Here is a 20,731-nt window from a genome sequence, read left to right as displayed (position 1 = left end):
ATGACAAAAGCTGTGTTATTGTGCTGAAAAAGGTGCTGATTGGAATTTTATGTGCTAGATCATCATTTTCAAGCTATTTTGTGTCTGTACCTCACATCAGAGTGGTAGTTAGGAGCAGGTGGCTGCCCCATCCAGACGCCTGCCAATAGATAATCGACCAAAGGCCTCACAGCAGGACCACATTGATTTGGCAGAAGAGAATCCTGGCTTTCTCCTCACAGCACAAAGCCATCTACTGCTCTTTCATAAATGTTTTTAGGATAGCAGAGATGTTGCCGCCATAGCTGTTTTACTCCTCCTTTGAGTGCCTGTCAACAGCGTTGAGATCATTGTGCTTCTCATACAGGCAATCCTACACAGACCGATCTCATCACTCCATCTGAATGAGAAGATGGCTCCTCCCTCCAATTCCCCAAAGTCCCATCTGAAGCAACCTCATTCCCTTCCAAGTATTAAGACTGGTGATAAGAGTCATCCACTCATAGATCAAAGGCTCATGGCCACCAAGCTGGGAGCAGCCCAGTGGTAGACGCTCCTCAGTCCTCACCATCCTCCCCCACCCCCCGCTTTATCAACCTCCTCTCAGAATGGACCCCGCCCTGACACCTGCTCCCACTGTGCTAATCTCGCTCCAGATTGAGATATCAGTGTACTTTCTGTTCAACACATGGCGCGGCAATAGACTGACCAGCTCATATAGCCATGGATGTTGTAAATCCTGTTTGACTTGAGCTCAATCTTTGCTTCAAAATCTGCAAGAATGACTAACAGCATAGAGCATTTTTCTACAAAGACATTTTATTAAATTCAATAAAAGACAACAAACTGTAGCTTTGATTATAATTCAGTCATTTGGATCAAAAGAAGAAGAATTTCCTATAATTTCTGAGATTATTGTCAACAGTGGTCACATGCATTTGGTTATTAAATGGGATCTGTTGATGGCAGCAGATTATTGCGAGGCAGAACTCCTGTTGCAGTCATTGGACCATCTGTCCCACCTCAGCAAATGACACTGGAATCATACTCCACTGGCAATGCATCTATTGCCTTCTAATCCAGTGAGCATTTCTGTTTAGAGAGAAATTACTCAAAATATGTCCCTGATGGGCTTAAAAGCCTCCAATCGGGTAATGGCTAATGCTAGCACGATAGATTCAGAGTGAAAGTATGAAAACATCGTATCCTATATAACCGATGAGTACACTGTGCGTGCCAGTCCCCATCATGACATTGCTCGCTGTTTTCACATTGCATTGTGTTAATTGGTTACTTACCCACCAGCTGGAAGTAATCTTAATACACTGAGGAAAAGCTGCCTTGCTAGCTTCCTGGAGCGCTTAAGTGTGCCAGGGCATCTTGCATGCATCCCGTAGCTGGAAGTGAACTCTTTGATGTGATTGCTTCTGAGAAATGTCATCATTTATTGATGCCTCCATTAAAGTAGCATAGACGTCTGTGTAGAGTTGGAGAGGAGGAAGGAGGCACACTGATGCAAACAGAAGCTTACGAGCTAACTACACAGAAAACACCACACCAGCACCATCAGCCTTTCTTGCCTCTCCCTAAATCCTTCGCTTCATGTCTGTAGTCCTACACCGAGCCAACGAGAAAGAGTTTTGATCCACTGATACGATTTTTGGGGATTAGCTGATACAAGCTAACATGTGGGGTACAATATTTGGTGGCAATAAGTTATCTGAGGAATTTTATCAAGTGGATAAATTCAAGTTTTTTTTCCGAGTTGAATGACCTGGCCTTGAAAGCTTCAAAGTGGCTCGCTAGTTTCCCAACGCCTTAATTAGACAAATCTCCACATCATTATTTTAAGAAGTGAGGTCACATTAACCTTTTATCAGAACAGGTTTGAGATCAAAATGGTCGACTAACCTGTAAAAAAGAGTAATGTGATTTTTTTTGCAAGTGGTTTAGTGGCTTCAGTCTTGATTTGTCATTTATGAATTCAAAATTCGTCAAGAGTTTATGTGAATACATCAAATATTTACAGCTTTTGGCCAAACGGTCTCTCGTCCTGTTCAGCAAATGTTCCTGTTTCCTTGCGTCCCTAAAATGTCAGTCCCATCTCAATTAGGAACTTGCTCTCAATGGTGTGAATAATAGAGATGATAGTACAGAATATAGCGATGAAAGGGCCTATACCATTCCACATGGGGAACCTGAAATTGCTCCAGCCGGTGAGGCCAGCACCTTGAATGGTGGCTCGCTCCCATCTATCTATAAGTGTCTGTGTTTGAATGGCTGAATGAGAGGCAAATTGTAAAGCGTTTAGGATAAAAGCGCCATATAAATGCAACCATTTACATAATATCTGATATTTCTGTCTTCATCCTAGGGTCTGCCAGGGAAGTGATGGCTCCTGCTGAGGTATCAGAGCAAATGGTCCAGAAGCTGAGAGGCAAGAATGAGTTTACTGTGCTGGCAACCCTCAAACAAGATCACCTCAACTCTGGAGTCATCCTCTCCATTCATCACTCTGAGCACAGGTATGATCAGCTCAAAATACATTCAAAATATAACCACATGTGTTACTTGCAGAAATGTACTGCAATCAAATTGACAAGTTAGTGTTGCATACAATGTGAAAATACATTTTGAAAACGTGCATTCTAGGAAGTAATTTTGAGGTGGATACCTTCGCAGTGTGAGATAGCTGCTTATAAAAGCCCTGCTGATAAACCATAATTGAAGTTGTTTTCTAAATTTAGTACCACCCCCTGTTTCGTCTTATCAGCAGTCTGTAATATGTTGATTGAAAGCTGAATATTTGTATTTCATCAGTATTTAGATGTTTTACACACCAGTCGAGTAAACACAGCAAATCACCCAGTGTGCCAACTTATTATTCACAGTCCATCAACGATCCAAACATTGAGACTGGAATTGCAGATCAAAAACTGATGAGACACTATCTGCAGTTAGCATGCTAATGTTTTCCATTAGTTAGTGGTAGCTGAGCCATTGGATGATCAGAACGGCAATCTGAATCCACATAATGCGTTGATTGAACAGTTTGTACATTAAAGTCAGTCCTGAGAAGAGAGCTCGCAGGGATGTTAATGACTTTCCTCGCTGCTGATTAGCTTTCCCAGCCATTCGCATGCAACAAAGCAGCGCCACATGATTTCATTCGGAAACATGGAAAGGACTAATTCAAAGTCAGACATGATCGCCATTGCATTCATGGAGCCGGGATGAATGTGCATGCATGGTTGGGGGAGAATAAATCGATTAGATTTGGCACGAGATTAATCAATCCTTTGCTACACTTGCATGAGGGTCTATTTTTCTTTTGAATAATGTTTCCAGCAAACGACTCTAGTTTAAATAACTCTGTCTTTATAAACAAAGGTGATGAGTGTGTACAAGCAGCTCTTTCCATTAGTGTCACTATGCTGGGTGAATCTGCTGGAATACTAAAACACCAATGTAAAGAGATCAACCTCTCCATGTGGCCTATTGTCGTTTGTTGCTGATGTTGCACTTAGCAGCCATATAGTACCATAATGCTTGACTAGTGGTGTGATTAAATTCTAAATGGTGCTGCATATCAGAGGCGATGTGAGTGCACTGCTTTGAAAGCGAGTGACGTGTCAGCACTGTGCTGAGAGGAGCCCCCAGTTTAAACCCTCTGGTGAAGCATGCAGGTGTGTTTGTGTGAACAGAAAGAAGGTTTCTGTTCTAGTATTGAGGACTTCAATGCAACATGACCGTAGAATCCTAAGAGAAACTGTGATCGTGTGGCTGTTGCTAGAAGCAGGTTGCTTTTGATTCTGCAGGTTCCTGGAGCTGGAGAGCAGTGGCCAACGCAGTGAGGTGCGCCTTCACTACCGTACCAAAGGCCAACAGCCCCACACGGAGGTGTTCCCCTACAGCCTGGCCGATGACCAGTGGCACAAGGTCTCTGTGGCCGTCAGCGCCTCTCATGTTATACTGCACATCGACTGCAACAGGTAAGATGCCGGGGATGAATTTATATGTTAAAAAATGAGATGCGACAATGAAATATTAAATTGAAAGGTTGTAGTTTGGGAGAATTCTGATGGGAGGCCATCTAGTTGTATAACAAATTTAAACAGAAATTCAGATATTATTTTCTCCTGTGTTTTCATGACTAACTTTAAATTAGGGATGCACCGATCCCACATAACGGATTGGTATCAGACCCGATACTGACCTTCTTAGTCGGATCGGGTATTGGCCATGACCCGATCAATTCACATTAAATTACGTTTTTTTGTCAATATGATTGTAAAATTCCAATGTCTCCACTATCAGCTACATTCATCACGGTAAGCCACATGGTAAATTATTGGCAGATGATCTGATTTAGGGGTATTGGAATTATCATCAGGAAAGGAAAAGTTCGATCGGTGCATCCCTACTTTAAATGATCATCTGTAGCTGTCACACAGCATCTCTTTGTATTCAAAGTTCAAATATATAATTTCCAAGCATCTTTGGTAAAAAAATAAATCAAAACAAAGTGGTCGAAGAAAACGTTTCAGCAGGAAACCCTGTGCTGCTGTACGGTGAATGTGCACTTTAATGTTCATTCATCATTGTTGTGGAATTCTTTAGACGTTAGATTCAAACAGTTGCTCAAAATTGTCTCTGCCCATTCATACAGTACACCCAAATAATGCAACGGTTAGATTATTTTGGCAATTTTTAAACTACCATGAGGTGTACGAATGGGTTGGCCAGTTTCATCGTTGAACACAATTGTCAGTGTTTGTTGGTGGGAAGCCATTGAGGATTTACGTCCTCGCCTCCTAGACCCCCTTTGAACCTCCACAGATCAAGGCTGCATCCGTAATCTATAATAAAGGGGTCAACTCACATCAGGGAACCCTCCTCCTCTACCCTCCTCTTGATCAGGTGTTTGAAGCGGGTTTGGATGCTGCCCTGCTTTGGTGAACTGCCCTTTCTGCCAGGGATGGAAAAATAAATTCATGGTATTGAAGTATAAACATAGCAACTCCCTGAAAAGAGAGTGAGACAGACAGAGAGATGACACATGCATGAAACTGAAACTTATTATGTATTTATTTATAAGGTGTAAATATAAGTACTGCGGCCATAGCCACGCTTTCAGATGTCTCAGGTGAATGGTTTAAATGCTGGTCAAACGCACCTTGAGTTGACCTGCATTATACGTGCATCTGCTGCATGAAAGGAGTGTCACTGTGTGTGTGAAGATCCTCACTGGCACAAAATAAGGAGCAGACGGCAACTCCATGCGTATCAAGGAAGGCATGGGGCGATCTATACCGTCCTCGGGGAAAGAGTTAAAAGCAGGATTTAACAGGGCAGGACCTGCAGTGCAGGGGGTTATTGCTTCTCTAAATTGATGAAAATAGGTGAGAAAGAAAAATGGAAAATCTTTAACGAGACATCGTGTATTTGTTTTTGCAGGATCTATGAGCGGGTCGTGGAAGCCCCGTACATGGACATACCGGAGGACGCTTCCTTCTGGCTCGGACAGAGAAACACTGCCCATGGCTTCTTCAAGGTTCGCACTGGTGCACAAACTCCCCTCTTAGGAATGTTGATTGCTTTCTTGATCTGTGATAAATGATTCAGAATGGCCCCTCCCCCCCCACCCCCAACTCCTTTACTGTATCTTCTCACTTTTTGGTTTTATTTATTGTAGCCGTTGGATTTAACTGCCAGCATTTCTCAAGGCCGGCCATTTTAATTTGAGGGTTGTTCTGCCCACCCTAGGAATTGGCTTTTTTGTGTGTCATTGTTTTATTCCCTCTCCCTTAGTCTGCAGCTAAGCCCAGTGCAATTATCTCAGCCACCCCCACAACACTGATTTGGGAGAAATCATTAAATAGCCTCTGGACTATGCTCATTACGCTTAGTCTATAGTGTTGTTTATCAAGCAGGGAGACACATATCGCCTCTCCCAGACTGGACTGCTCTCTAAAATGTCCCAGCAGGAGAGACATGTTGGGGCAAAATGTCAGCATACCTGCAGCAATAACTATTTTAATCAGCTTGCTAGTGACTAGCTCTGTGTTTGATGGTGCGGTGATGTTTATAGGTATGTGTGCGCATGTGTGTGTGTGTGTGTGTGTGTGTGTGTGTGTGTGGTCATGCTTTTCACATTTTGTCCTGGCTGTTCAGTTTTTGCTGTGTTAATTGGTAGATGAAAGAAGCCTTGGAGGTCACTCACTAATCTTGTCACGTAGCAGCATCTCTCCTCGCCGCTCTCCGAAGCCTTGATTAGTTACGAGGAAGGCCCATCTCCTTTTAAAACACACTGCTTCATTAGCACACATGCACGCACACACACACACACACACACACACACACACACACACACACACACACACACACAAACAGTCGATGTCCGTACGTGGGAGTAAATACTGTAATCAGATTGAGCATATCTGCACCTCAGCTCTGCAGCTCAATAAATATCTTCTTTACAGTTCACGCACATCGTGAGAGAGCTGGATGTATTTTATCTTACTTATCTGGTGACACTGTTGTGGAGTTTCATCAGTGGCGTGTCATTTGTAGTGGATTTATATGCAGATGGAGCAAATTGTTCTACGTCCTAACTTGGAAGGCTGAAAACTATTTCCTTTTAAGTCGGGCAATCCCCGAATGCAGCGAGAAACAGCAAGAGACGTGTTAATCAGATTGGATGTCATCGTCACCGTGACAGGTTATATCTGCTCATGATTGTTTAAATTTAGTAGGAAATGCATCTCAGTGCAGCAGAAGTGAAGCCGCTAGTTGTTTTTCACAAATCCACATTTCCGGTACAGATGGGAGAACCATCGCGGTCCCACATGTTCCTGCGTTGTGCGCTGCAGTAAACAGAGTGTCGCCGACACAGAGGAGTCACTTTGCAGAGTTCAAGATGTCTCGCTTTCTTCCAGTCGCCAGAAGGCGCAAAGCAAAGTCTAGCGACTGGTTGTTTTTATAGTGGTGCATTACAACACAGGTGGTCATTTAGTTAATTTAAAACAAAACAAAAGATGTTTACATCTCTTCATGTATCTTGTATTCATTTCTCCTGATTGCAATTATCTCTTAATTATCTCTAAACCACAAATATTTCTCTTTTCTTTTTGTAAAATCATTTTTGATGACGGTTTCATCCTAAACTCAGGGGTGTAAACATATTTATCCAATCAAATGTGATCTACGGCAACTATTCGATCATATACTGTAAATCAGCGTCTGACCATTAGCTCGTTGATTTTTCGGATATCATGGGAAGTGTTTTTTTTTTGACGTCAAAGAATCTTTGTTTACGAAAAATTTGATATAGTTTTTTATTCAGATAACTGACAGCTCCTTATCCACTTTTAAGTGATCCTATAGAATATAAAATATATTAAGGATGCTCTAACTGCTGTTTCACTGGGACTTAACTACGTACTTTCTGAAAGGCAATAACAGTGTCGCATAGTCTTATGGTTTCATTACAAGTTCCACAGACACAACTTCAATCTGCTTCCATTTCAGCACGTCGCCGTGAGAAATCAGCAAATCATTTCGCAGGATTTTAAATTTATGGCCGGTAAATTGAAGTGGCAAGACAATTTAAAAAACAATTTCGCCTAAGTTGCACAACTCCACTTCTGTAAGGGAAATAAATCCACTCACGGAACGAACCGGCCTCGGTTACCATGGCGACAGAGTATCCGTGTGCATACGGGTATACGCGCGTGTGTGTATTTGTTTCGGCCACAGAACGAAGGGCTATCAATTGAGTGTTATGAATCAAATTGAATCTGTATCTCCTGTTTATGCTTATCAGAAGAGATTGGAGAAAAAAAAAGAAAAAAAAACTCCATCTCCCAACTAAAACTCCTACATCACCGGTCACTTAACTTCCTGTTGGTGTCCGGTTATGAGCGACAACCGAGGAGACACATTATCTCACAACTAACTTCTCTGTCTCCCACTCCCCAGAAAAATACATTTTCACTCACTTTCGGATTTAAAGTTGTTTCACTGTGTTCTGTTTTATGATTGCAGCCGTTATCCAAGGCTCTAATAAACAGGGCTGCTGGCTTTGTGTTTGCATTTCCTTCGGTGCAATCTCGTCTCATGTGGGAAATGTACCATAAGCACTCTTAGACGCCGCTGGCCCTCACGGTCCTTATCCACTTACTACACATTAACATGCTTCATCTCCTTTTTATTGCCTGCATGCATGCCTTGAAGTTGTTGTCCCCCTTGATTGAAATGTTTGGCATGTGTTTGCAGGGAGTGATGCAGGACGTGCAGATCCTGGTGATGCCACAGGGTTACATCTCACAGTGTCCAGATCTGAACAGAAGTGAGTGCAGCTTCCTCCTGAACACATTAAAGAAACATTTCATTGAGTGTTTAATTTAATTTCAATTACCTCTGGCAAGGCACTTGATTGCACTGATTTGCTTTTTTATTCAAATTCTTGAAAAATGCTATCCTCACAGGAGTAAAACCGCTTTAAAACAGCTCAGCTCGTTAAAACTTAGGTTAATAAAAATGTTTTGCAAATAGTAAATCAATTAGGAAAAGGGAGAATTCCAACGGCCTCTCCTGAGGAAGTGTGGTATGTGTGTTCAAAGCAACTTGATGCAGCTTCGTTTATGTCCACGGCTTGAAGTTTGTCTGTCTGAGGAACCCATCCCGCTCATTAAAGACATTTAAATAATTAAAAAAAACATTAATTCATCAAAATTCAAAATTCAAGATGTGTTTATTGTTATAAGCACAGATAACAGACAATTATTCCATACAATGAAAAGCTTATTTTGCTAGGTCCTCCTTACACACAGAATTAAAATAAACTTATGGTAAAAAAAATGATTGAATTATAAATAGAATATCAAAAAACCTTGCTTTAAATGCTAATAGTATAAGAAAATATAGAAAATAAGGCACACAAATATGACAACAGTATTGCACAATCAGTTTCACTGAGTGTATAAAGTGCACTATGCGTTGTTACATCGCATCAATGTGGTTATTTTTGACACGCGGCACTATTGTCTTTGCCTGTCCCCCCATGATGGCCGTTGCAGCTCATGCTAACTATGCAGCTGTGCAGTTTGTTGCAGATAAACTGCTTCCCCGGCTCACAGGGAAGACACACAAACATTTCACAGTTTGAAATGATTTTCACACAGATTTCATGTCCCCACGCATCCAAAAGTTGCCAGAGGACACCGCTTACTGCAGTTTACATGAAATGAGTTCCTCTTGGAGAGAGGACCCCTCTGAACATGTTTACAATAATAGAAAGGGAGGAGAGAAATAGCAGTGAGTTGCTGCTGATTTCCCTTCAAGTAAGTTAGTATATACATACATAAAAATAAATGATAGAAAGATATATATATATATATACTATATATTTGTGCTGTAGACAATTTTTTATGCCAGAATGATTGAACTTTCAAGTTTATATAACATTTAAATTTAATAAGTCATTAGTTATGTCACAATTTATTGAAATAATTATGTGAATTTTATTATTTAAGTATTTTCTTTGCAATTATCATGAATTGCCATGATTGACGGTAATTGTTTTCTGTGCATTAAATCACCGTGTGCCGCATTGTCTCTCGTATCCCAGCATGCCCAACCTGCAATGATTTCCACGGACTTGTGCAGAAAATCATGGAGCTGCAGGATATCCTTGCTAAAACATCCAGCAAGGTAATGTAATGTGATATAATGTCTCCTACTTATACTACATTTACTCCACAAATGTATTATAATCAGTAATTACCATTTTGTATTAACCGTTACGATTACAAATTGTGCTATTGTATAAAATATCCACTTGTTAATGTGCTTCCGACATTAGCATTGATTGCAACAGGCGGTCAGTGACATCTTAACATTAGATGTTGGCTATTGTTGAAGCCTTTTCTGTTCTGATGCAGAAACTGTGTGTGTAAATGGGGTTAATGGTGCCTAATGACTTACTTGTGTGATGCCATTGGTTTGCTTTTGAAGCTCTGCTTTCTACATGTGAATATAGACACACAACGGGGCTGACTCATCTTCTGTCCTTCTTGCCTTTGTTCTTTGGGGGGGGATGGCGTGAGCAGCTGTCCAGGGCGGAGGAGAAGATGAATGGGCTGGATGGCTGCTATTGTGAGAGAACCTGCAGCGTCAAGGGGGTCGTCTACAGGGAGGACGAGGGCTGGACAGATGGCTGCAAGAACTGCACATGCACGGTGGGGTCTCACTGTGTGTGTGTGTGTGTGTGTGTGTGTGTGTACTCTTGGTCCATGGTTGTCTGTTAGAGTTATAAGGAGCAAGGAAGGGCATTCAATTTTAATTGTTTGTGTGTGTGTGCGCGTGAACGAACATACTGAATCTGGAATTATGTGCCTGTCATACTGTGCGTGATTGTGTGGCTGTTGCATGCCTACATAAATGTTTACAGGCATGTGAGAGCATCATAAAATAAATAGATATGTGTGTTGGTCGGTGTGTGGGACTTTGCGTGTGTGTGTTTGTGTTTGTGTGTGTGTGGGTCTTCTGTGCCTGAGAGAAACATGCATTTTTCATCATGTCTGCAACACCGTGTGTTGTGTGTGTATTTTATACATTTTCACGTTCGTCGCTCCCATTGTAGGTCTTGGCTTTTGTTTCTCTACTCTGTTCATCAAGTGTATGAAGGTGGGTGTGGGTGTGTGTGTGTGTGTGTGTGTGTGTGTGTGAGAGTGTGTGTGTGGGTGTGTTTATGGTAGTGTAGAGGTGCAGAGTGCAGGGGCCCCATTGTCGACGGCTTGTATTCTCATTATTTCCGAGCAGGCGAGGCGGGTTGCCCCAGTTACCCGAGAAAATATACTATATTGAAAAACCTCCACAGTACCCAGGATTAGACACATCAACAACAGTGCTTAGTAATGCTCAGCTCTCTCAAGGGTCTACTTTGTGCTACATAAAGTGTGAATAATTGCCAAAAAAGAGAATTAGGAGCGATTGGAGATCTGGGCCTTGTACCACATTAGCAAACAGATTTCACTCTCTGTCAGTCTACTCAGCTTTGGAACATGAAACTCATTCACTGCTACTGAACTCCTCCAACCAGCCAATGAGAAGCCTTCGTGCACCACTACCCAACATACAAAAAAATAGGAAATCACATATCTCTCAGTGCACCGCACCTAATTGCTCTTGACAGATGATAATTATCATCAGGGATTTGTTCTGCCCACTCATCCAATGAAATTGCTTCATTCGCCAGGAACGTTGTGTTTTCCATTCCTGGGCTGCAATTAAGGAATTAGTTAGGATATGTTCCTTACCTTATGTGTGGCAATTAGCTGTGACCTTTAAAATTCAAAGGCCATGCATTAAGATGTTATCAATTATGTGGATCAGGTTCATAAATGTTGCTGTCACAGAGCTTTCATCCGTGGAAGCAATGCTAATTAAAGGCACAACCGGGGAAAAGGAGATGGCATTGAAGTATATTGGATTCACAGGTTGCTGTGGAAAGCGACCGCAGCTTTACAACACAGGGCGTCAACCGTAGAGTGTAAGCATACCCTTGACTTCTCCTCCAGCATATTTACAAAATGCAACCGAGTGGGGGATAGTTAGGGGGCCTGGTCACGCCAGCATTTATTATGCTGAAATTTAAATGTTGAAAAAAAAAGGTTAGGGTTAGAAAATGAAATAAAATTGCAGTTGGCCTTACTGGGTAGCACTTTATAATAACTACACACTATTTAGCATTAGTAAAGCATGAGTAAACACTTAATTTATCATTTATAAAGCATTGTTCCAACATGAACACTCAATAGTAACTCATTAGTATGAAATTTATAAAGTTATAAATGTTTTATTCTTGATTAATAAACTTGACTTATGCGTTTCTTGATTGGGTTTTCATACTTTATAAATGATGGATTCCCCATTTTTTTAATTAATTATTAAGGATTTATAGATGATTAATAAGATAATTTATAAAGTGTTAGTAAATGATAAAAAAAAACCATGCATTTATTTATACATATAATGATTTAGATATGCACTAATAGTTAGCAGTAACAATATCAGTAAAAGTATCATCAGATTTCTTTCCTTGATATTGATGTAGTGTTTGTAAACTGAACATTCCCGTATCTGTTATCCTACAGAAGTCACTGTTTAAACAACTTGTTGTCTTTCTCTCTTTCCCCCAGAACGGCACGGTGCAGTGCGAGGCCATCTCCTGCCCTCCCTCTCGGTGCCCGGCGGGCACAGCGCCCGCCTACGTAAAGGGAGCCTGCTGCAAGGAGTGCCAGCGTGAGTGGAGTACCCTTAACCTCATCACCCTCCTACACTCGTACAATCACGGACACAATTGCGCACCAACACGCAAAAACAAGCAGCACCAGATTTAGAGCACACATCACGCCTCCACAAGGGCTGTCTGACAATTGACCAGGGCTCTGCTGTGTTGCTAAGCTACCTCCTAACATGCCTCTTGAGATGAGTCCATCCTTTTGCATATACATGGACCCGATCAATTATTCACGAGCGGGCTTCAAAACACAGATGGCCACCAGTCACACAGGCGTGAGCCAGTGAATCTGGGATCGCTGCATGTGATGTGAAGTACTTCCTACTTATGGCGGACATGTTGAGGTTTTGAAAAAGTGAAGACGACAGAAATGTTAAATGTCTGAAATGATGCACACTGTTACTGGCAATAGTGTCTTCTTAAATGTCCGCTTTCTAACTTTTGAGCTCTGATATGTTCTTGCTCGATAAATAATTCTATTTCATCACATAGCTACATGGAGGGTCTGTTTTTCTCCCACAAGATTCAGCAATGAACTCTTATTAGCCTCCTCACCGCAGCACTCTGCATCTCATATTCTCTCAATAAAAATGGATATTCAGAGGAAATTAGCTTTTCTCACCCCATCATTCTCCTGGTAATAACCCAAATGAAACTTAAATAAATGTGACGCATTAGCTTTTCAAGAAGTGGAAAGGGCCCGCCTGTCAATGCATAGAGCGAAGCAATGAATTAGCGTAATTCAGTATCAATGCGATTGTTCTCCACTGCGAATTGTACAAGGCTACAGACCACATGAATGATACTTTATGTTTGTATAATATTCCGTCGTCGATCTCACTCCACAGCTTGAGCAAGCTGACTTCACTCGAGAACTTTCTCACCACACACCACTCCCACACGCTGCTGCCGCCGCTGCTCTCCTGCTTCTCTCGCCGAGCAAATAATAGACAAGATTTAAGTCTTTATCAGCAAGAAACCATTGGTCTTGGATTCTAATCAGCTTGCGTCGGCATCATTCCCACTGACCCATGGGGTCACGGCTGGCTGCAACAACCGGGGGGTTTTAAAGTACGTCTCCGAATCTGCTGCCCCAGTTACACAAATATAAACACGTAGCTGGTAATCCCCTTACACTCGACACCCCTGTGCTCACTTATCTCAACGAGGTAGACAAACACGCAGCTAATTACGCATGCTCCGGCTTTGGAGAGAAGAGTGCCGCAAGTTTCCCCACTACAAAGACATGACTCGCTCTCCAATTTAAAGCCTTATCTGGCAGCACGAGGTTTTGCAGGGAGGAGTTCTGAGTCTGTTTTATTTTTTTTGATAGTCTGTGAAGTAGAACGTCAAATGGCTGTTTCAGAAGTCCTTCGCTTTCATGATACACTGCTTTGTAATAGGGCCTGACCTGCGGTGTCAATCATTCCTCTTCCTCGTATCAGCCTGAATCTGTCTGACCCCGGCTCCTCATCCAGCGCGGACTGTCTGACCATGTGACTATTTTCCCGCACAGCCCTCCTTCCCTAGAATAAAATAAAACGTATTTTCCTCAGTCGCAGTGAGAAGCGCTCTCTCTCGCTCCACATGTTAATTATTTCATCATGCTTAATTGAGTTTGATGTGCTTGATTTGGTTTGACTCAATTTACCCAAGGACTTTTACAAAGCTGTAAATAACAAGGACAGATTATATCATACGTGTAAAACAGCACTGTTAGATAAGATTCCTGGTGTTCCGCCAGTGTTCGTGTCCACAATCGAGTGTAGGAGTGTAGATTTGTATAAATATGAATATATTGGGGGGGTAGTGGGATGAACATTTATGTAATGAGAATATGTTATTAGATAGCTTGAGATGAGTAGATTAGCGAGGTAATAAATCAAGTAATTAGCTTTTTTTTGGGATCGTTTTGTAAATGAATACATTTACAAAGACCTTACTTTGGAATCTGGAAATACGAGGTATCTATCATAATTCTTATTTAATGGACAAAAGGGATTCATCTGTTACCATCCCCAAATCTACTCTAATGAAAGTAATCACACAGTTTGTAATGCGTTGAATGAAAACCAATACATCATAGTTCATTAAAGCTAAGGTTGGCAATCTTCTTCAAAAAAATTTCTCGCTAGACGTTCATTTTACACTGCACTGGGTTTTTAGTTGGACAGTTTTTAAAGTATTTCTCGTTTCTCAACATAACCACCCTAACTCTGAACTGAGAATTTATCCAACAACAATTTGAGCTCACATAATATATAAAAATCAAAAACATCTTATAGCAACGTGCATTTTTCTTTTAAAGCGTTCAGTCGCAGATATCTTTAGAGGGTCTGTTTCATGGAATGCATTCACACGCCTTAATAGCAGAGAAAAATACGGCTTTTATGTTGAATATAATATTAATGTAATGTGTTTTCAGGGGAGCAATGTGCTTTTATGTATACGTTTATTTTTGACGTGTTTATTTGTGATTACGCTGATGATGTGTCTGTGTCTACTACCAGCTGTCTGCTTGTTTGGTGGAAGAGAGCTGGTGGAGGGGGATCAAAAGGCTGTGCGGGACTCCTCTGGCAGGTGCCTGCTGTTTGAATGCAGGGTAAGTCATGTCAAGACACACACACACTTAAAAAAACACATACACACTTTCACATACTTATTCTAAATGATTGTACCAATCCTCTGCAGGAAGAGACACCATAATAACTCACGTAACCAAGCACTTCAACTCTAGTAATTTCCACGTAACGGTGCATGGCAGCTCACTAAATACTCATTCCACTGCTACTTTAGCCAAGCCTGACAGCATAAATCAAAACCTCAATGAGCCAGAATGCATGATTGTCCACTCCATTTTATTGATCTGGCCTGTCAGCGTTTTCTTTGTAACATAAAGAAATTGGCCCAATCCCTCTAATTAAGTTTACATTTGTTTCGGCCAGAGAAGTGCACCTGTCAATCACAGGATGACACAGCCATTCTTCAGAACCAATCATCAGATACCACAGTGGTCCCAAACCATATTCATTTCCCCAATTATTCCCGAGTTATTTGTTTTCGTCTGCCTGACGCACCAGATGGGTGGGTCGCTCTCTTTTGGAAGTAATTCACTTGATGACATTATGTCTGGCATGCCCAATCAATCACAGAAAAGTGATTTGAAGTTTTTAATCACCCAACTCTATTGTATCAACCAGCCCCTCCATGCATTCTGCAACGCCCCATCAGAAACTGCAGTTTCAGACAGCTGTCTGGCTTGCTTGCCCACACCTGGCCCATCTGTAGTCCCAGTTAACTGACTGGCAGGCCCAGGCAGATCAAAGAAATGGGGACGGGGTGTGCCGTCAATCAGCCCACTGTTGCAGACTCCGGCAGGCTTCCCCTGACAGCTGCTTGTCACGCCTCTGATCTTCTGTCTGCCTGCTGGCTGCAGGGGGGGAGCAAGTTTGGGGTAGTGGGTGGCAAGAAGTAGACTGTACAACTTGTTTGGAAAGTTGTTTTGGCGACTTGTCGGGGAAGTTTTTTTTCACGCGAGCATATGTACAAGTGGAGGTCCAGACACTTCTTGGACCTGCAGATAGATCCTTCAGTACAATATTTGCCCACTACAAATAGCCAGAAATAGCATATTGTCTTTGTCCAACTGTGTCTGGTGTTAATGATTCTAAATTAGCATCAGTCAGAGGGACACAGATGAGATCATTAGAGAGACCTGCCAAAGGCATGCTGGGGGAAAAGGAACCCCCTAATCAGGTTTTATACTCTGACTAAACACACATGCAGGGATAATCCACAAGATGGATTCAATGTTTGTTTAATAAAGATGCATCGTGAATCCTGATGTAAATCATTGCGAATAGCAGGAGAAGGGACGACGGCCGCTTTTATTTCCCTTCAGAAGTAGTTTGGGAAAGAATTGCTATTGACCAACGAGTAATTGGTTTGTAATGAACACACAGGAGGAGGGGGGGAGCGAAAGAGGAAACACAGTAGATGAATAATTACCTTTTATAATTACATCCAGGTCCTTAGCAAAGGAAGGGGGGTCAGAGTGGACCTAAGAAGTAGCTCACGAGGATTGTTTCTCTGCCCATCACAGGACAGGAGCATGCGGCGCGTGGTCCCCAGTGAGCCGTGTCCCGAACTCAACTGTGCCGAGTCGGAGCAGATCACCTTGAATGACAGATGCTGCAAAGTCTGCAGAGGTATGCAGGAAAGATTATCCGATTCGACATTGCTTCTATGCCGTATAACATTCATTTAATATGGTGGAACATGAGTATTTTAAGTTGTTATTTCCCCATTTTTTTACAACGGTTGCCTGTAAAGTAGGGGATCAATCTAAAAAAAAAAGAAAAAAGCAGTAATACAAAGATTCTTAGGAAATGGACTAAAACAGCCTTTTGCATTTTTATTTCCCTTAAGATCGTGAAGTCAGATGTAACAGATGGAAATATAGCAAATTAGCGTAATTCTGCTCTCATATGACTTGGAAAGAAGCCCCAGTATGGACGCTCAGTGGAAAAGGTTGTGATACTGTGACATAACCTTTGCACTGGCCCTGTATGCCTCCATCACTCCTCTCCTCTTCTCTCTTCTGGGTCTCAACCTTTTCCTCTGCCGGCCTCCTGCAGGTCATGACTTCTGCTCAGAGGGCCACGGCTGCGTGGAGCACTCCGACTGTGTGAACCTGGAGGCAGGAGACTGCTGTGTTTGTAAGGATGGCTTCCGCCCGCTGCGAGACGATAATGCCTACTGTGAAGGTATGGCATGGCTTTGAATAACAACCTCCGACTTTTAGCAGAAGTTTATTTGCCTTCCGAGTGCCTGACGTGGTTGTTTTTTGTGATTGTGCCTGGGCTGCAGCAAAAGGGGTCATTGAGGGGAACCTGCTCATTGATTTTTCTTTATTTCCATTTTATTTTTTTACGCAGAAGAATTTACAGTCGTAACGGCTCTCTGACTGCTTGGTCTCAGCCTGGTTTGATTCAGTTTTGTGAAATAAGCTCAAGGATAACACGCAGATCTTTCACATGGCAGTAGCAATTCAATGGCATTTATTTAAATAGCGTCAAATCATAACAGAAGACAAATACAAAGACATGCTTTATATTGAAATAACATGACGGATAGTTAGAGTGCAGAGTCAGGGAGGTGAATATACATCGACCTTGGACTCTTTATAAGTGTGCGCGCTTACTCTGACTTTCTTTCCTTTAGACGTGCCCTTATAACCGCCAACAACCCCTTGCGCTCACCTTGAAAATGTATACAACTCTTATGCTTCTTTTATTCCCTGCCAGGGCCGTCTCATAGTAGAAGATGTGACGGCTTATTTTACACCTTTCAGAAGAAAGTGTTTACTGCTATTCATCTTGGAACATTATAAAAGGCCGGTTCCACAGACTTGCTTCAGGTCCAAGGTAGATAATCCAGCACAGTAAATACAATTTTAGTTATATGTATTTGTACTTGCTGACCTGAAAGAATTCCCTCAAAAACCACTCGAGCACCATATTTTTATATTTGAGCTGCTTTTGTTAGTTTGATTGTATTTTAACCCCCCAAAAAAAGATATATATAAATATGTACACACTGATTTGCTAAATAATGTAGACATTTGCTAAATACCAATGGAAACACTTTGTTGAATTCATGCTTTTATCACATAATCCTTTTGTGATGGGAGACTGTAATCCCCTCATTATTTGTGTGCACAATGCGCAATAACTGCTTTTCGGAATGCTTTTCGAGAGACTAATGTTTGTCTTCTCAGTCAGTTGATCAATGTGTGATATAAAAACATGCTCAAGGGCTTTATGTTTGCATGCATAGTGTCACTCTGCTGGTGGGAGTGATTATAATCACGCCAGCCACCATCAGTGAGGTCATTCACTACCGACTGCAGATGTCACCACGTTGCACGTTTCTTTACGTAAAAGACAAAGCGATTGATTATACCAGCTCTCTTTTAAAAACAGACAATGTTTTACTTGATTGCCCACTATATGTCACACGTCACACGATTTGAAAATCATGCTTCATACCTCATTGAACAGGCCATTTCACGTTGATGGTGAAGCTATTAAAAACCTGCACGAGAGTTCAAACGTTCGCTCACTAAATTGACGGTGCTTCGGCTGAATTCCTCTTCTCACGTCTTGACTGAATTTTTACTAGATGCATCGTTAAAAAGTGATGACTTTATCATCTCCAATGCTATCCTGCAGTAAAATATGCAGTAAACATCATGTCATAACTGCATCTCGGGTATTAATGAGCAGACATGGCATCAACGTTGTTTAGAATCTTCTATGTATGACCTTGACAGCTGCCTTGTCAATATACAGCCTTCTTGATCTTCCTTCTGGATTGTGTGTGTGCAGCTTCAGAGCATCTGTTTGTGAGTACATGCCTCTGCGTTTTTTTAATCTGCAGTATACACACACACCCTGTAATACATGTTCTGTCACCTTCCTCAAGATGATGCTTATGTGTCAATCGAGGCCCAGAGATCTTTGCTACTGTATCCAGGGTGCTAAATGAAAGAGGCGTAGTTCACAGCTTCTGCAGATCTCATGTTAATTTCCAGATATGAGCAGTTGTCCAGGTAATTAGTCTCAGGGAGTCTGCATAATTGAAGATCTCTGTTTTGAATTAATGGGAAATTGTGCTGTTAGTTGTAGGCGTTGTTCGAATGGTAAAGGCTAACCTCATCTATGCCGGCGGCATAGATGAAAACCAGACAGGGGTGGGTAGTAATTCACATTTACTCAGGCACAAAGTACAACTCTGTGGCACTTTTCTTCTATTTTATATTCATTCAATTTATCTCGCTATGTATGGTATACACCACTGCATTCCAGATGTTCAGACATCCTTTTTTCTTCTTCTACTAATTACTTTGCAGATTAAAATTTTACCTACAAAACATCTGTTACTAAATAAGATGCTTTGCCCAAATAATTTGTTAAAAGTAACTCCACCTCAACCAACAACTTGAAAGTGCTGCTTATACTGTATGTTAATACATCAGTAACAATAATACCAGATATCCGTACCATCTGAGTGAGCAAAACCTTACCTATACTAAATAGTTTGTACGGTTAATATTAGTAAATTAATTTATGATTGCTTTTCCACAGGAGCAGCTTTTCATATCTACTCGACATTTTGTTATTTTCCCGCTATTAGTGCCTTTGCATATTATGCAATATCATCGTAACAGTGATGTAATTTTGAACTTAAGGCTACTAAAATATTTATAAATGTTGTTCATTCTAATAAAAACAATGTGTTAAACTCTGCATGAACGTTTTGTGGTTTTGAAGTAAAAAAATGCTGCACATTGGCAAGTGAAAAATGTAATGAAACTCAAATTATAAGATCATTCATAGGGCATAATGTATTTGTAAGGCTTTATAAAAGTCTTTATACATGTTTATAGTCATGCACGTTGACATATAACAAGTTGTGTAAAGTATTATAAGTGGCAATAATAATATTGTAGTTGTATTTTAGGGTTCGGTGTCTCAGGAAGGGCATCGCGTTGTCCTGATATTGTGCCGACAGACTGGACACATTTGGAATGCAGCTTTGTAGTACAAGTTACTTCAAACTTACATAGGAGCTTATAACAAGCATCTTTGGGTGAGCAGTAGTCCTGACACGCCCCAGAGAGAGGATATAACGAAAGAGATGATTTCCAGGGAAGGCACTTTCCCCGTTTTGAACAACAGCAGTCTATTACTGTACAATAACCGCTAATAAGCTGCCGGTAAGGTCCATCATATCAATGCATAATCTAGGGATGTATAGGAATTAAAAAATCTTCTAGAATTTGCCCACCCAGATGAGAACATGCGCTATAATGACAATGAGTCAGGGGCCGTCCTGCATGAGTACTAGCTCTGGATACTCAAGAACATTTAGCTGATTAATACTTACTTATACTTCTACAATTTGTAATGCAGGTATCTTAGAACATCTTCTAATAGTATTTTTTACAGCTCGGTTGCTTTGAAAAATATATCAACGTTATCACATGTGCAATATCCAAGGACATTTAAGTGGTTCTTGAAGGTGGAAATAAGCATAGAGCAAGCCATTCCCGTGTGAAACTAAGTACAAGCAGACGGACCTGTGCCTCCAACATCAACATTCATCTCAAGAGCAGTCCGACTCTCGCTTTGAAATTGAATGGCAGTGTTTGTATCAGAGGCTGCACAGAGAAACCTGAAATTGACTCAATTTACTGATGTGGTTCTCTTAAAAGCAATTGATTTTTATGTGTTCCTCTGTACCTTACTGTGTGTGTGTGTGTGTGTGTGTGTGCGCGCCCTGTGTTGAAAATGAAAGAACTGTCTTCCCAAAACATGGAGGATACCGTGTACGATGAGAGAGCGTCTTCATATAATAGGTGGGTTATTAGGTGGCCGCGAGGAG

The 20,731-nt window shown here is 41.4% G+C and overlaps 1 protein-coding gene across 1 annotated transcript in view; it reads left to right on the top strand.

The window, feature by feature from the left end:
- nell2a (neural EGFL like 2a) overlaps positions 1-20,731 on the top strand; it is a gene marked incomplete at both ends in the record, with an annotated part of 70,734 nt that overhangs the window by 6,728 nt on the left and 43,275 nt on the right. Inside the window, 10 exons of the mRNA XM_079223743.1 lie at positions 2,354-2,504; positions 3,798-3,971; positions 5,437-5,533; positions 8,257-8,329; positions 9,611-9,693; positions 10,092-10,220; positions 12,183-12,285; positions 14,794-14,885; positions 16,386-16,491; positions 16,921-17,049. Coding sequence (XP_079079869.1) covers positions 2,354-2,504; positions 3,798-3,971; positions 5,437-5,533; positions 8,257-8,329; positions 9,611-9,693; positions 10,092-10,220; positions 12,183-12,285; positions 14,794-14,885; positions 16,386-16,491; positions 16,921-17,049 — 1,137 coding nt within the window. The remainder of the gene's footprint in view (positions 1-2,353; positions 2,505-3,797; positions 3,972-5,436; positions 5,534-8,256; positions 8,330-9,610; positions 9,694-10,091; positions 10,221-12,182; positions 12,286-14,793; positions 14,886-16,385; positions 16,492-16,920; positions 17,050-20,731) is intronic.

The sequence above is a fragment of the Taurulus bubalis genome, assembly GCF_910589615.1.
Source record: "Taurulus bubalis genome assembly, chromosome: 9".
Lineage (NCBI taxonomy): Eukaryota > Metazoa > Chordata > Actinopteri > Perciformes > Cottidae > Taurulus > Taurulus bubalis.
Note: the sequence above shows the minus strand (reverse complement) of the source record. Positions and strands in the feature narration are given on the sequence as shown.